At 46.9% G+C, this 17,385-nt stretch overlaps 1 protein-coding gene across 1 annotated transcript; it reads left to right on the forward strand.

Moving 5' to 3' along the window:
- The first annotated feature begins 502 nt into the window (after positions 1 to 502).
- On the forward strand, positions 503 to 5,993 carry DRD5 (dopamine receptor D5). Its single transcript, XM_060298752.1, is given in 3 exon segments — positions 503 to 1,593; positions 1,596 to 2,068; positions 2,070 to 5,993. Coding segments are annotated over 3 exon segments (1,422 nt in total). The 5' UTR covers positions 503 to 809; the 3' UTR covers positions 2,235 to 5,993.
- Positions 5,994 to 17,385: the final 11,392 nt, after the last annotated feature.

A 17,385-nucleotide genomic window follows, 5' to 3' on the forward strand; every position in this document is an offset into this window, starting at 1 on the left:
AGGAAGTTAAGGAGGACTCTTAAGGTCACACAGCCAGTCCGGAGTGGGACTTAGGTCTATGAGAAATCCAAGGCCATCCTCTTGACCCTACAAACGCCCTTTCCCAGTCTAGAAGCCAGTGATTCTCCCCATTCCTACTCCACCGCCCTGCTCCCCAAAAGTGCCCAGGGCACCAGGGCTGGGCCAGGCACCTCTTCGGCTTCCCGGGGCGCGGGTCTGGGTCTTCAGAGGGCCGGGGTCTGGTACTAGAACGCCTCTCAAACCTGCGGGTTTGCCCCCAAACTCCGGCGGACGCAGCTTGAAGAGTGAGGGCGCCAAGGCATAGGTGGGGCGGGTACGCAGGAGATTGGGGAGTGCGGTGGCGGGGGGCGGGTGCGGGAGTGCGGGCCCCGGGAGCACCGAGGAACGGAGGAGGCCGCGCAGCAGCGCTAGCCCGGCGCCGGCCGCTCCTGGCCCCCGCCCCCTCGGTGGTGGCTCGCTCTTCGCTTATCCGGCTCCGAAGCAGACCCAGCCGCCGTCGCCGGCTGGCGCACTACCGGCTCCCGGGAACAGCCCCTCCGGCACCGGCCGCTTCCCGGCACTGGAGCGGCGCAACGCGGCCACAGACCCGGTGGCGGTCGAGGAGGCAAGAGGGGTGCCGGCGCGCCCCAGGGCCCCGGCGCAGCGCACGGTGAGCGCCCCCCGAGACTCGGGGATCCCTTAGCCGCGGGTCCCGGGGTACCCCCCTCCGGGTACCCGATGGGGCCGCCCGGTGAACGCAGGGCAGAAGTTGGGACCGCGCGCAGCCAGCCTGTGCCACCGAACTCGATATGCTGCCGCCTGGGCGAAACGGCACCGCCTACCGGGCGCGGTCCCGGCAGCAGCAGCTGGCGCAGGGGGGCGCCGTGGGGGCCTCGGAGGGGGCGACGCTGCTGGGGCCAGCGCAAGTGGTCACGGCCTGCCTCCCGACCCTGTTCATCGTCTGGACCCTGCTGGGCAATGTGCTGGTGTGCGCGTCCATCGTGCGCAGTCGCCACCTGCGCGCCAGGATGACCTACGTCTTCATTGTGTCTCTGGCTGTGTCTGACCTCTTCGTGGCGCTGCTGGTCATGCCCTGGAAGGCGGTCGCCGAGGTGGCCGGTTACTGGCCTTTTGGGGCCTTCTGCGACATCTGGGTGGCCTTCGACATCACGTGCTCCACCGCCTCCATCCTGAACCTGTGCATCATCAGCGTGGACCGCTACTGGGCCATCTCCAGGCCCTTCTGCTACAAGTGCAAGATGACGCAGCGTGTGGCCTTGGTCATGGTCGGCTTGGCGTGGACCTTGTCCATCCTCATCTCCTTCATCCCAGTCCAGCTCCACTGGCACAGGGACAAGATGGGCTCCTGGGGTGGGGTGGACCCACCATCTAACCTGGTCAACGGGACGCCCTGGGAGGAAGCCGGGGAGCCAGACTTGAGGGCGGAAAACTGTGACTCCAGCCTGAACCGAGCTTACGCAGTCTCCTCCTCACTCATCAGCTTCTACATCCCGGTGGCCATCATGATCGTGACCTACACGCGCATCTACCGCATCGCCCAGGTGCAAATCCGCAGGATTACCTCCCTGGAGAGGCCGCGGAGCACGCGCAGAGCTGCCGGAGCCGTGAGGCCTGTGCGCCCGACACCGGCCTGCGGGCATCTATCAAGAAGGAGACCAAGGTCCTCAAGACCCTATCGGTGATCATGGGGGTCTTCGTGTGCTGCTGGCTGCCCTTCTTCATCCTTAACTGCATGGTCCCTTTCTGCAGCGGACACCCCGAGGGCTTCCCCTGCGTCAGCGAGACCACCTTCGAAGTCTTCATCTGGTTTGGCTGGGCCAACTCCTCCCTCAACCCCATCATCTACGCCTTCAACGCTGACTTCCGGAAGGTGTTTGCCCAGCTGCTGGGGTGCAGCCACCTCTGCTCCCGCACTCAGGTGGAGACAGTGAACATCAGCAATGAGCTCATCTCCTGCAACCAGGACACCGCCTTCCACAAGGAGATCGCAGCTGCCTACATCCATACGATCCCCAACGCGGTGACCCCGGGTGACGCGGAGGTGGACAAAGGAGGAAGAGGAGAGCCCTTTCAGTCGCACGTCCCAGATCTCTCAGACGTCCCCAGGTGGTGACCCTGCTGCCCAGCCTGTCTGGGAGCTGGACTGTGAGGGGGAGATTTCATTAGGCAAAATAACGCCTTTCACCCCAAATGGATTCCATTTAACTGCCTAACAACTGCTCTTTGTGGATCTATATAACCGCGTAGACATTAGCCAGCATGCAGAATACACACTGGACACACACAGACATCTCCACTGCTGCTCAGTTTATCATGCCTTCTGTGTCAGTGTAGTAGTCCATGTGCTTAGAAACCTCACCAGACTGATTTGTTGAGGAAAGATTCGGCAGAAGCAGTTGGAAAAAACTCAGTCAAATATACCCTAGCCTAGCAGAGATGGGTCAACGGTTCTGTTAGAGAAGATAAGATGGTGATTGATTCTAAAAAAAAAAAAAGTGATATTTTTCTTTAAAAAATATACTCTCCCCTCCCCTTTTAAATGGATAGATTGTCCAGTGACTTATTTGTGTTTGGGCTGATTTTTAAGCAATAAGGTTCAACGTGTGTAGCGCTGATGGAAGTGTGTGTGGCTTTCCTGTATCTTGCTTCCTGTGGCCTGTGTTTCTGCAGTTTCTCCTTGCTGTGTGTCTTTGCTACCGCTGAGGAATTCTTCCTGATTTGTTCTGGTGTCGAATAGACACAAATTATGTATTCTATGGGGTGATTATCGTTGCTTTGCCAGATTGGTTTTCAGGATGGCTCCTAGAGAAGCCATGAGAGCATCCTTAAAAGCAGGAAAGATTTTGGCTGGGTCTGGAAGCACCCATTTATTTTCTTTACAGTCAGTTTGGCCTTAAAGGTACACACAGGGGCAAGAGAACTTGAAGAGTTTCTGATATCTCCGAATTTTAAAAAATTAGATACACACATCTTGAGTCTGTGCTGAAAGCTGGCTTCATGCCACAACATCAAATATGGACTTCTCAAGCCTGGAATTCCATTTTTTTTTCTCATTTGGAATCTTCTTTTTCTAATTACATAACATAAAACAATTCTCCTGGTTCCTAGAGAGATGCTATCAGTTCATTGAAAAGATCATATAGAGTAATCACCTGGTCCTTCTCAACCTCATATCTATAATGTTTTAAAGTTACATGGCTTTTGATCTACCGTGTTTTCTGAAGGGCTTTGAAATGTGTGAGTTGATATGCTTTCAAAAAACAAAACCAGTTTTTAAATAGGCATTTTCATCTGTAGACAATAGGAAGTGAGGGAATGCATTTTAACTAAAATGTAGGAACCAGAGATGATATTTGAATGAACTTGAAATTGGAAAATCGACGAAAAAGCCCAATGAATTCCAGTCTTTTTGTTTTTCTTCTGTGCAGTCTGCGCAGCAAAGGGGAGCATTTAGTTCCAGAGCCACTCCAGACCAGAGCATATTATTACCATTAGATCTAAACGTGAGCGTTGTTAATGGAAGCAAATGAAATGTGAACATGTAATTTCGTACAGGTCCCTACTTTGAAGCAGGCTTCTCAAGGATGGTTCAATCACTTTTGGTCTCTTTAGGGAGAATTTTATTGTCAGTCTCCTGAACAACCAGGTCTTACTCACTGCAAAATGTGCAGAGTGCCTGGTACGTAATGCTTAATAAACAGCTGCTGAATGCATAACTGACTTTCTGGTATGGTGAGATTGAAAGCGAATCCTATTTGATACATTAGTTTTCATATATGATTTAGTCAGATTGATATGGGAATCTGAAGTCTAGTGTTCCATTTTTACCTCTTGTGAGCTGATTGCTAAGTGGACCATTAGGGAAACATCAGGGGCAGTGAAAAGCGCCCTACTCTGAGATTCAGGAGATAGCTGTGTGACCTCGAATGAGTCAACTCACCTCTCTGGGTCTCAGTTTCTGTCTGCCTCTGTAAATTGAAAGACTTATACGAGAGCACAGTTTTCCAAATCGTGTTTCATGATGCAAATGTTAGTGGATAGGGTCTAGGGTGAAATAAATTCAGCAAACCGAGGTACAATATCTGTTTTCTACAGGGCTTTTTAGAACTTTTCCTGTGCATCGTGACTCCCCAAGCAGGAGAGAATTCTGCATTGTTCTCCAATGTCTTTGACCTTGTGAATACCTGTTTGGTACAATTCCTTATTACTCTCTCTTTGGAGATCACAGTTTCAGGGAACATAGTTTCAGAAACTCTAATTGATTTGAAAAATCTCTAAAATGCAACTCTTCTATTCTAAAAGACAGGTTGTTACAAGAAAAGTTTTTTGGTGGCAAACGTTCTCGGCCCCAGTTCAAATAATTTCTGTGTCAGGAAACATGGGTTATGTGAGGATCTGGGGAATGCCTTCTGCACAATAGCACTCATCATTCATTACAATTATTTATACCTACTACGTGCTAGGCACTCTTCTAGGAATATAGTTGCCAATTAATTACTCTGAGGTCTGGGAACTTATATTTCAGTGGGAGAGAGACAGCAAACCAACACTATGATACTGTACTGTACTGCAGTGTATTATGCTGTCCAGACTCTGAAATGTCATGTCACGCAGTGATACTGATGTGACGCAAAATAAAACAGAGTGAGTGGAGTGATGTGGCTGCCATTTGATTTAGGGAAGTCAAGCAAGAGGCATGAAGAAGAGAGACGCAGATGGAGAAGGAAGGCTCAGGGCGACACCAGTGTCCAGGGGGAGGAGTGCTCTGGGCAGAGGGAGTGGCCAGTGCAGAGGCCTGGACACGGGACTGTGTGGGGGCACGCTGGGAGAGAGAAGGGTGGCCGGTGTGGGTGCAGGGCTGTGGAGGGTTAATGCTAACAGCAAAGGCAGGCACTGTAGAGACTCATTCTGTGCCCGGGCTGTGCATGTACGGATTCATTTAATCCTTGCAACCCTGCAAGGCAGGCACTTTTGTTACCCCCATTTTACAGATGGGGGAGTGAAGGCATTGGGAAGCTAAGTAACTAGCCCTGGGTCACATAGCTCGTGAGTGGCCAAGCTGGACTTGAACCGGAGAGTCTGCCCATTGCGTCTTCCTTATCTGCCCTGAGGTGGTGAGAGGGGCTGCTGAGGCAGGCATGGCACTCAGCAAACGCACTGATGCCTGTATCAGAATACTCCTCGTTCATCTGTTCATTAGCTGGTTAACTGATGCATTCCTATATGCTTGGGTAAGCTGATGTTCATTGTGTCCCTGCCCTGGTGCTCCTTTGTGTTTGGAGGGGAGGCAGCATTAAAAAAAGGAGCCCATATTTTGGCCAGGTACTTTCCTAATCCCTATTTGATCCTTACATTAACCGCACGTACTACTATTTTTCCATTTTACGGATGAGAACACTGAGGCACAGAGAGGTTAAGTTGGTTTTCCAAGGTTAGATGACTAGTAAGTGGTGGAACCAGGGTTTTTACCTAGGCCTGTGGTTCTCAATGGAGACAATTTTCTCTCCCAGGGGACATTTGGCCGTGTCTGGAGACATTTTTTGGTTGCCACAATTGAGTGTGAGGTGCTCCCGCTGAGGCAGGAGATAGATGGGCCCCAGGCTGAGCAGCTGGAGTCGGTCCCCTGTGGACAGATACTCCAAGATGAAGATAATAGCTGGAGCAAGAGGTGCTGAGCCCTGCCCAGATAAGAGATAAAGAGACCACAGATGTCTCATTCTCGAGGCCAAGGAGACCCTCAGGGCTACACATGCACAGAAAGGCTCCTCGGGGGCCAAAATGTGGGGGTGTCATCCCATAGTAGGTGATGTCAACTTAACCATAGGCCTCTTCGCTAGAATCCATCTTGGCTAAGAGATGCGCGTGCACATGGGGAGGACCCTGAGTTATACCAAATACGGACTCAGAGCCAGGCAAAGCAAGATGACCAGGCAGAGGAAACCTGGAAGAAATGCCCCACAGAAGTGATTCAAACTACCACAAGGGTGAGACACTGAGCCTGACTGTGTGTCTACGCACGTGTATCCTTTTTCCTCCTAATAAACACTTTACTTGTTTCACTGCTTTCTGTCTCTTTGTGGAAATTCATTTCTACAGAGCCGACAGGCCGGGGCCTTGTCACTGGCCACTGGTCTAGAGGCTAGCATTCAGCGTTCTTGCTGCCGCAGCCTGACTTCAATTTCTGGCCGGGAACTGAAATCATGTTTCAAGCCACTGCAGGCTGAGGCCACCTGAGATCACTGCCATCTAACGGCTGAGGCCAGGGATGCCGCTAAACTTCCTACTGTGCGCAGGACAGCCTCCCACCACAAAGAATTATTTGGCCCTGAGAGGCCCTAACTCCACATCCCAGCTGCCTGTCGCCAAGCCACACTACCTAGGCTTTGAAGCGCCACAGCCTTGAGTTCAGCTTTTAGCTTCCCCTTTCTTAATTGTCTGAATTTGAGCACCTCTCCTAGCTTCAGTTTCTTTGCCTGAGAAATGGGTAACTTAACCCCAACGTTCTGGGTGAGGATTAAATGAGTTCGCGTAACACTGAGATTATTTTCGTGTCGTTCTTTTTCCTTTCCTTTTCTCCTTTTTTTTTTTTTTCGGTACGTGGGCCTCTCACTGTTGTGGCCTCTCCCGTTGCGGAGCACAGGCTCCGGACGCGCAGGCTCAGTGGCCATGGCTCACGGGCCCAGCCGCTCCGCGGCATGTGGGATCCTCCCGGACCGGGGCACGAATCCGTGTCCCCTGCATCGGCAGGCGGACTCTCAACCACTGCGCCACCAGGGAAGCCCCCTTTTCTCCTTTTTAAAAGAACTCTGCAGTTTGATAAATTTTAAGAAGACTTTGAGGTTCCTAGCTTAGGTAGAACTACATCGTCCTGAAAGCCAACAGCGACAAGAGCTGAGACTCCTCTGGTCTTGTTCCCACAAGGCTTGGTCTCCTTCTCAGCCTAGACCAGTGTTGGGCACGAAGTAGGTGTTCAATAAATGTCGATGTCTCTCCCGACCTCGGTCTCCTACACACACACACACACACACACACACACACACACACTCACACACACACACACACACACATGTCAGGCTCAGGTGATGCCACTGAGTAACTAGGTGTTTACACAGCGAGTCCAGGGGTGGTGTTTTCTGTCGGGGGTGGTGGCAGTCCTCACACTTAGGACTGATCAAGGGCCTGCAGGGCTGAAAGCCCCACAAGAAGTGTTTTCATCATGCAACACACTTGAATGCTCTTTGTAACTAGCAAAGTGCCTTCAGAGGTTTACCTTGACAATACCCCTGTGAGGTCCTTCCAGCCTGCCCATTAAAAAGATGAGGCAGTTGAACTGGGGAGGGGTCCAGAGACTCACCCACGATCACCTAGCCAGAGGGACCTACGTGGAATTTGAAGGTGGCCTTAATTCCTGTGCTTTCTCCACCCACTGCACGGAAGGAGCATGTGACAACAGGCGAGCAGTGAGCACTTCCTTAAACTTTGCACCTCACTCTCCTTACCCTATTCCTGTCTCTGGGTAATGGCAGGAATGCTCTGTCCCCCACTTTGGGGAAGTTTCATGGCCTGGTTGGTGAGACAGGACATGGCAACCTATGGAATAGCAGGGGCATCTCGGGCATTGCCCTCTCTAGGGGGTCTCCCACATGGTCTGTCTAGCATGACGAACAATGCCAAAACTTGGCAGTTTGAAGCAATAATAATTTATTTCTGGTCATTTTGGTTGGGTGGTTCTTCTGCTATTTTTTCTTGGACTCACTCATACAGCCACATTCAGCTGGAGGGTCACCGGATCTGGGCTTAGCTGGAACAGTGGATACAGCTGGGCCTCTCCCTTTATATGGCCTTTCATCCTCAAGGAGGCTAGATTGGGCTTCCACACACGATGATATTAGCACTCTAAGAGGGAGAGAGCTGGAGCAAAAGTGCTCATCAAGCTTCTGCTCATATCACATTTTCTGATGTCTCAGTGGCCAAAGAAAGTTGCGTGGCCAAGTCCAGACTCAAAGCAGTAGGGGATTACACAAGGGGATTACATAACCATGCACACCAGGAAGCATGATTCATCGGAGCTGTTAATGCTACAATCTACCACAGATCAGTATGTGTCAGGCAGTCAGAGCAGAAGGGATGAATATACATGTATGGTACACACAGGGAGGGATGCATGTCAGAGTCATGCTCCCAGCCATGTCTCCTGGAGACAAGGGGCTGGGGCCACATTTCTGAGATCCTGCAGTGCAGTGACAGGAGAACTAAACTTGGCTGGGCTTGGAGCTGGAAGAACAGGGTTTGGATGAAATGAAATGAATCCATTAAAATTTACTTCACAAGTTACCACCAGCATTATAAGCAATAATGTGAAAGTATTTTGCAAACTTGTAAAGAAGAGAAATTAGTATTCTTAGGCAGAAAACCCAGGTCAGCACCACAGACAGCTCCAAGACTACAGAGAAGCTGCAGTAACTACACAACATGAATATAAATTCATGCTCCTTTAACCCGGAGGCACCTGTGCCCTAGAGAAACACCTTGCTGAGTGTCTAAATGATTAGATTTGCTTCATGTATTCTCATTTGCCTTGGGCTATTTCCTGTCATGACCCGTATGAATTGAGTTTAGGTTTAGTCCTGAGGAAGAGAAACCCCAAATAAGAGTAGCTTAAACAAGAAAGAAGTTTTGACTCTCACCAGCAAAGGTTATTGCTAGACAGTTCAGGGCTGTTATAGCAGCTCTGCTCCATGAAGTCCAGACCTGGGATTCTTACTGCTCACTGCCCTTTATCCTTCGGGTGTGACCTTCAACATCATGGTCTAGGTGGGTGGCCGGTGCTCCTGTCACTACATTTACACTCTTTCATTTGCTCCTCCCTCCAATAAACACAACTTTTCTGGGGCCTACTATGTAACAGAAATAGAAGGGTTACATGTGCTACATTAAAAATTAGGAATCTTGAAATTCTGAGAAGAGGAAGAGAGAAGTTTTTCAAAACATCTGTGAGGGGCTTCCCTGGTGGCGCAGTGGTTGAGAGTCCGCCTGCCGATGCAGGGGACACGGGTTCGTGCCCCGGTCTGGGAAGATCCCACATGCCGCGGAGCGGCTGGGTCCGTGAGCCATGGCCTCTGAGCCTGCGCGTCTGGAGCCTGTGCTCCACAATGGGAGAGGCCACAACAGTGAGAGGCCTGCGTACCGCAAAAAACAAAAACAAAAACAAAAAACATCTGCGAGGAGAAGTAGCCAAGACATGTAATCTAACTAATGGCCAGTCTGGGTTAGGGATGGTGTTTGAACCATGTAAAATAAGTCCAGTAATATTTACTTCAAGAAGAAAGATGAATATAAATCCTTTATCATATTTTCTCCTTAGATCCCAATGAATTGTCTTGTGCTCTGCTTACCCATATCTCACTGTGGAGACAGCTGCTCTGGGCTAACTGTATTAGTTTCCTCTTGCTGCTGTAACAAATCACTGCAAACTTAGTGCCCTAGCACAACACATATTTATTCTCTTATCGTTCTGGAGGTCAGAAATGATAAAATCAGTGTGTTGGCAAGGCTGAACTCCTTTTGGAGTCTGTAGGGGTGAATCATTTTTCTTTCCTTTTCTAGCGTCTAGAGGTACCTGCATTCCTTGGCTCAGGAGTCCTTCCTCCATCTCCAAGGCCACCAGTGTAGCATCTTCAAATCTCTCTCCCCTCCCCTCTCTTTCTATGTCTTTCTCTATCTCTCTTTCTCCACTCTCTGCTTCCACCATCACATCTCCTTCTCTGACTCTGACCCTCCTGCCTCCCTCTTATATGGACCATTGTGATCACATTGGATTTGCCTAATTCCCCCATCTCAAGCTCTGTAACTTATTCACATCAGCAAAGTCTCTTTTGCCATGCAAGGTAACATATTCACAGGTTCTGGGGATTAGGCCCTGGGTATCTCTGGGGGCTATTTTTCTGTCTACTACACTACCCATTCATTCATTTATTCGTTCAACCAATATTTATTGTGCACCTGCTATGTGCCAGATGCTATGCTATCTGGCTACAGTGTACAGTCAAACAGACATGGCCCCCTCTCTCTTGGAGCAGTTCTTCATTTTTCTAGATAAGCGCCAGTTGATAATGCCCAGAGCAGGTGAACATATGCAATAACATAAGAGGAATGTTTCATGTGTTTAAAACAGACACAGACACATTCACTCACTTACATAATCCCTTCAAGTACACGCACCCTTGTGACTATAAATGTTTAGGATGGAACGCCCACCCTGTGACCTGTTTCTAAATGAGTGAACCTTCATTATAAGGAAAACATCCCTAATGCTCTGTGCAAACACCTCTACCTCAGTCTCACTGGAAAATAAAAACTGGGGAGATATTTTTCCACTGAGTCCTGTGCTTCTTGATAATTTCAGCTTCCTAATCTCTCAAGGGCCCATAGGTGACTAGCCAGTGCTGGGAGAGCAGAGTCAATTCCTGCTGAGGGAACCCAAGCCTGGCCAATCACTGACTTTGTCTCACCTTCCTTGCTTGCTGGTGATTGGCTGGTGGATTGACCAATGAATACCTGGCTAGGAATTTTTTTGCAGGGCAGCCTTCCAGGGCTGAATTACTTATAAAGTTTCCCAAACTGCTGGTCCATTTGGAGTTGAGAATTATAGATCCACTTGCCACCTCATTGTCAGAGGCCCAGAACCTTGAGTTCCCTTTCCTGTCTTCACGCCAAAGATGGAAGCTGTATCTTGAATGACTCTAGCTGTACTGAGAAGTTATCCTCTGTAAGACTTTCATCTCCATCTGGCCTTGTGTATGGGCCAGCCACTATCTTAAACAGGAACTTCTCTGCCCTTTTTACTCACTCTTCCCCCAAGTGAGGAGAACTGGTTTTCTTGGGGAAATGGAGAATCTGGCATTCACTGGTTCAACTTTTCTTTTTTTTTTTAATTAATTAATTAATTTTTGGCTGCATTGGGTCTTCATTGCTGACGTGGGCTTTCTCTAGTTGCAGCAAGCAGGGGCTACTCTTTGTTACCATGCATGGGCTTCTCATTGTGGTGGCTTTTCTTGTTGCGGAGCACAGGCTCTAGGTGCGTGGACTTCAGTAGTTGTGGCAGGCAGGCTCAGTAGTTGTGGCTCACGGGCTCTAGAGCGCAGGCTTCAGTAGTTGTGGTGCAAGGGCTTAGTTGTTCTGCAGCATGTGGGATCTTCCAGGGCCAGGACTTGAACATGTGTCAGGCAGGCAGGCAGATTCTTAACCACTGAGCCAACAGGGAAGTCTGGTTCAACTTTTCTGATTGGATTAAATATATGGGTTTAAAGCTGTGAGGATTGCCAAAGGAAAATTGCACCAGATGGAGTTAAGCAGGCAAGGAAAACATTATTCAAGACTATCGCAATAGTGGTTAAGACTATTGAATAGGGGAGAGAGATTGAGCTCAACTTAAATAAAATGGGGGCAGCTAGGGATTTATAGCCAATGGGCAGGGTGAGGGAGTCAGTGGATGGAAATTACTAAGATGGACTTGGTTAGATAACAAGAGCAGGGAAAAGAGGAGCTTGATTGGATATGAAAGATGGGGGAAGAGGACCCTGATTAGATATCAAAGGTTGGGGTATTCTCATTAAACTGGCTTAGCAGGATTCTTGCCAAAACTGGGATCTGCAGGCCAAGGACAAGGTCTAGTCAAGAAGAGTGCTCAGAGGAGACTGACTAAAGTTTGGTCAAGGAGGGGATCTTTATCAGTGTCACTGTTTTCTCTGTATCAGGAATTGACTTGCCACACGACCTACACACTCTCTGTCCCTCCATGCAGGAATGCCCTGGCCCCATGAGTAGGTGGGAGAGAGAATGTGTCAGTGTGTGTGGGGTGGGGGGTGATGAGAAGCTTGGGCTTGGTGCACACGTTCAGCTCACGAGCTCAATATTAGGAAACATGCTTTAGATGTTTTCTTTGATCACCATTCTAGAGAGGCTGCTCCTGTTTATAGTTCCCACCAGTGATGTAGGGGAGTTCCAAATGCCCCACATACTTGCCATTACTTGGCATTGCTCATTCTTTCACTCTTTTCCCCCTCGTTTTTCAGATTGAGTAATTTCTATTGATCTGTTTTCAAGTTCACTGATCTTTTCCCCTGTCATCTCCATTCTGCTACTAATGCTCTAAAGTTAATTTTACATTCCAGTTATTGCGTTTTTCAGTTCTATATTTTCAATTTTTAGAAATAGTTTTAATTTCTTTTATGAGAACTATCTTTCCATTGATTTCAAGAGTGTTTTCCCTTATTTCACAGAGCAGGACTATAATAGTTACTTTAAAGGAGCCATAAAATTGGGGTCATTTTACCTAGAGGGATGGGATAGGGAGGGTAGGAGGGAGACACAAGAGGGAGGGGATATGGGGATATATGTATGCATATAGCTGATTCACTTTGTTATACAGCAGAAACTAACACAACACTGTAAAGCAATTATACTCCAATAAAGATGTAAAACAAAAATCGGGGTCATTTGGGGTTGGCATCTGTTGATAGTTATTTCCCTTGAGTGTTGCTGAGGTTTTCCTAGCTCTTCATATGTCAAGTGATTTTAAATTATATCTTGGGCATTTTGAATATTATACTATGAAGCTCTGTGTCCTATTAAAGCTTTCTGGACAATTTTTTAAAAGCAGGCAATCAACCTAGTTACGTTCAGACCGCAAGTCCTGACCCACATTCTGTGGACAGTATTTCCATTTTCAGTTTAATTTTCAAAGCTTTTGCAGTGCTATCTGGGTCTGCCCTGTGTGTGTACCACCCAGGGGCTGGTCTGGGCCCATGTGGTGGTCTAACTTGTAGTTCACTTCTCAAAGTTTTTTCTACATTGCTTCTGGTCAGTTCTCTGATGTGGTGCTCAGGGGTGAGCCCAGGACTTCATACCTAGATTCAGAGCATCCCTTTCTTCAGCTGGCTCCTCACTGTGATTTACCCAATAATCTCCAGTTTCCAGTTGTCACTTCTGGTATTTTGGCTAGAAATGCAAGGATATAGCCTCCCCATTGTGTTAAGCTTCACAAATAGGTTTGCACCTGGGGCAAAACATTGATAGAAAAAAAAATAAAGAAAACATAACTGGCATTCCTCCACAATCTTCAGACCACAGAGGCCCATTTTGCCTGTTCCTGTTATCAGAGAGAAGATTACTTTTCTTAGATTTTTGGTGTCTATGTGGCTACCAGTGCTGCCACAATCCTAGGAGTTCAGCTTCACGGCTGATGTCTCAGGGCCAAAAAAAAGGGAGAGATTTTTACACTTTTAAAGGTGACTCTTTCACACCTACTGTATTCTTTTCCCCACGTGGCCAGTTACCACTTCTGTCCCTCTGGCCAGATAGGGAGGATTTCTCTTAGAGCTTTTTCTGCCAGTGCTTATTGGGCGGTTCTGGGAATTGTCTGTTCAGGAGTATAGAGATATGGGAGGAAAAAATGCAAAATTCTCGCTGCCATATTGGTTGTTCTTCAAGTTTTGATTTCCCTTGTCAATTTGCCTGCTATAATTTATTTTGAGAGTTCTTGTATACTTGTATTACATATTATATCCAGGGCTTTTAGCTATAATCAGTGAAAGGGGTGGAATGTGCTTATTTCACCTTAACCAGAGCCAGAAGCTGGATGAGTTACTTTTCTTTCAGTGAACTTGAAAAGAAAAAATGTCAACCTCCATGGCTTGGAGATGAAAGAATAGATAAAATAGTAAGACCAGGACCTAATCTCTAAGACCTCAGCAAGAATTAGGACAGGAGGTCTGTTAATTTGAGTAGATTACTTTAGGGACCATGAATGGATACAGGGTGCTATAAATGGTTAGTACCTTTCAGCAAAGCACTAGAGCCTGTATCCCCGGGCTCATGGAAATGCTCATCTCTCTGACTCACCATTCCCCATTATCTTTCAGTATCTAAAAAACAACTCTGCACATGAAGAGTTCACTGCAGTGGATAGTAGAATACAAGCAAAAGGCCTGAAAATTGAGATGATGCATTTGATTTAATATAAAATGGAAAAAACAGAAGATAGATAAGAGTTGTAAATTGTGCTTTATGTATTCTGTGATTATAACAGGATAAATAATAGACCAGAAAAGGACAGAGACATATAAAAATTAAAATGACAGTATTGGGGAGCATGAAACATGAGATTTTGGGTGTCTTATTGTTTTCTTTTTCAAAAAATTTCTTAATGTTGTTCTACTAACTTTTCAACTGTAAAATGTAAAAATGATTCCTGGTCTGTTGCCTGGTAGTCTTCTTTCTCATTCCACTTCTATCATTATTTTGGGAAGCCTTTCTGATTCTCATCTCTCACTCCAACCCCAGATAAGGTGGTCCTGTTGCATGTTCCCATATCACTGTGTCCCTCCTCCCCCAAGTGCTGATGACACTTTCCTGTTAACACTTCTATGATTTTCCATCTCCTGTGGAGACATGAGCTAATGCAGGCAAAGGCAGTGTGTTTTCTTGCTCACTGACGTATCCTCAGTGCCTGGTATATGGCAGGTACGTAATAAACACGGAGTGACTAAATACTCAAGTCTAAAAATGAAAGAGAACACCCAAAAGCTAATATTTCTTTTTAAGCCAAATTTGGCTTTTTTGGGGTTTCAGCTACTTTTTGTACCCACATATCATTTTCTCTCCATATTGACAAACACTGTCCAAAATTTCCAGCCGAACCAAAGCTGGATGGTATGGTGTATTGAGTTAGCAATCAACCAAAGGAGAGGCCCAGTGATGAAAGAATATTCTGTAGGAAAGGAAAATCAGAACTCAAGTTTTGGCTAAGGCCTATTTTGTCAAGGATGATCAGAAATACGGAAGGGATTATGGCTGAATGGATTCCAATGGTGTTGCTAGGTCCAGGGCTTTTTCCCCTCTGGCCAAACTCTTTCTACTGTGACATACTAAATTCAAGTACTTTGCATTTGTTTCACTCTGGAGGCAAGTATAGGGAAGCACCCAAACCATAAGGCATACACTATAATGTTAGGCTGCAAGTGTTTCCACCCAAACAATGCTAGCTAGCATAGAAGGGTTGGAAGAGCCCTTAAGTATACTGCCAACATCTACTCCTAACAACTTCCTCCCAAATTGACACTTAGATTTCCTCAACTGTCAAAGCAAGTAATCAACCGAAGTTTGCTTGTGACTTTGAGTAATGGTGAACTCACTACCTGTGACAGTTAATTTTGTGTGTCAAAAATTATTGGTCTTGGGGTGCCCAGATATTTGTTTAAACATCGTTTCTGTGAGGGTGTTTCTGGATGAGATTAGCATGTGAATCTGTAGACTGTGATGAAGATTGCCCTCCTCAATGTGGGTGGGCATCATCCAGTCTGTTGAAGGCTTGAATAGAACAAAAGGGCAAAAGAGGGGAGGATTCATTCAACCTGATTGATTGAACTGGGGCATAGGTCTTCTTCTGCCCTCAGACTGGAACTTATGTCATCGATATTCCTGGCTCTCAGTTCTTTGGACTCTGACTGGAATTACACCACTAGCTTTCCTTGGTCTCTAGCTTGCAGAGAGCAGATTGTGGGACTTCTCAGCCTCTATAATCATGTGAGCCAATTCCTCTTAATACATCTCTATATTTATGCTATTGGTTCTCTTCCTCCAGAGAACCCTGATGGATGTAGGTTTTGGTACCGGGAGAGTAGTTCTCAATAAACAGAATTTTAAGGATGAGTTGTTTGAATTGGTTCTGGGGTTTCTGGAATTGGCCCTTGGATCTGATTAGATTTAAAGATGCTAATGACTCTATCTCCAGTAGTAAAGAGAGCACTGGTTGTCCATGCATGATCTGGCAATAGAGATATGTCAGATATTTCCATTGGATTCTCCTCATCAACCACTTACAACAAGCAACGAGTGGGGTGACTGTATATGATTCTTTTGAACATGTTTTGAAAATGATTATAATGAGGTAGGCTGGCATGAAAGAAAAGGATGAGTTTAGGGATTTGAATTCCCAGCTCAAGCACTATATAAATGACCTGAAAGCTTCTATGTGTGCCCTGAAGGAGACCCTTATCTCCTGTAGCTGCAGGACTGAGATTGCTGAAAACCAAACACAAAATCTCATCCTGTGGCCAGCTGGATTATAATGCACATTGAACTCCCAGCCTCACAGGGTGTCTACTGTTAAAGTGAGGGCATTGACTCTGATCCTGTAAGTTGGGATGAGGACAGGTGGGAAGATCTTGATGAAGCTAGGGACATCAAGCCCCTAAATTCTGATGAGTCTTCTGTGCCAGTGGAAGAGGTCACCCTATCCCCAGCAGAAGTGACCTTCCCACCTCCAGTAGAAGCAGCCTCCCCATCTCCAATGGGTAGTGTCTTCTGCACCCACAGTGGTATTGGCCTTTGCATTTCTGTCCAAGGGGGTTAACCTTGCATTGCCTGGGAAACTGTAATGGCCTCTCACCACCCCTCTTTCTTCTAGACTCAAGTCCCAGCAGGCCCCTAAAGGTGAGGTACAAGTGTGGCCCATGGAGGTGTGCCACACTCCTAAAGAACAGCTTGAGTTTTCTAATTCAACAGACATAAATATGGGGACCATGTGTCGGAATGGATGTCAAAGGTGTGGGATAATGGTAGGAGGACCATAAAGTTGGATCAGGCTGAACTTACTGATATGGACCCAGCAGAGATCTGCAATTAATGTTGTAGCTAAGGGAGTTAGAAAGAGCTCCAACGGTTAGTTTGGTTGGTTGGCTGAAATACGGGTACGAAAAAGGTGGCCCACAGTGGGCAAATTAGAAATGCTGGACCTTCCTTTGTTCAGTGTAGGGATTCAAGGTTTTAGGGAGATTGGCAAGTTAGAGTGGATTTGTCATTTAAGACCTCTTCACCCATACTGGGAGGGTCCAGAAAACATACAGTTGACCAATACTTTGAAAAATATAGTATTCTTGAAGAGCTCAATGATTATTCTCTATAGACAAGACCTTACAATGGGAACTGCAGTCAATGAATTGGAAACCTAAATGCAATGGGAGTAATTGGATCCCAGGGTGACCATGGCCAAGTGCTGGTACTTAGTTGCCAAAGTCAAGGTGGGCTGGGTTACCATAATTGGCAGTAGAATCAAAGCCGCAGTTAGAATAGTCTGACTAGCATAGACCTTATAGCATTGGCTAGTTGACCATGGTGTTCCTGGAAGTGAAATAGATAGAAAGCCTAGTAAATTCTTACTTGATCTGTGTTAGCAGAAAAGTTCTAGACCAAGTGAACAAAAGTCTAAAAACAGAGACACATCCTCTCATTCTATTCTCAGAATTCCTTGAATGAAGGGGACGCTGGTTTCCCTTGAAGAAAGATCCTGGTACAATACCAAAA

Source organism: Globicephala melas, chromosome 5 (assembly GCF_963455315.2).
Source record: "Globicephala melas chromosome 5, mGloMel1.2, whole genome shotgun sequence".
Lineage (NCBI taxonomy): Eukaryota > Metazoa > Chordata > Mammalia > Artiodactyla > Delphinidae > Globicephala > Globicephala melas.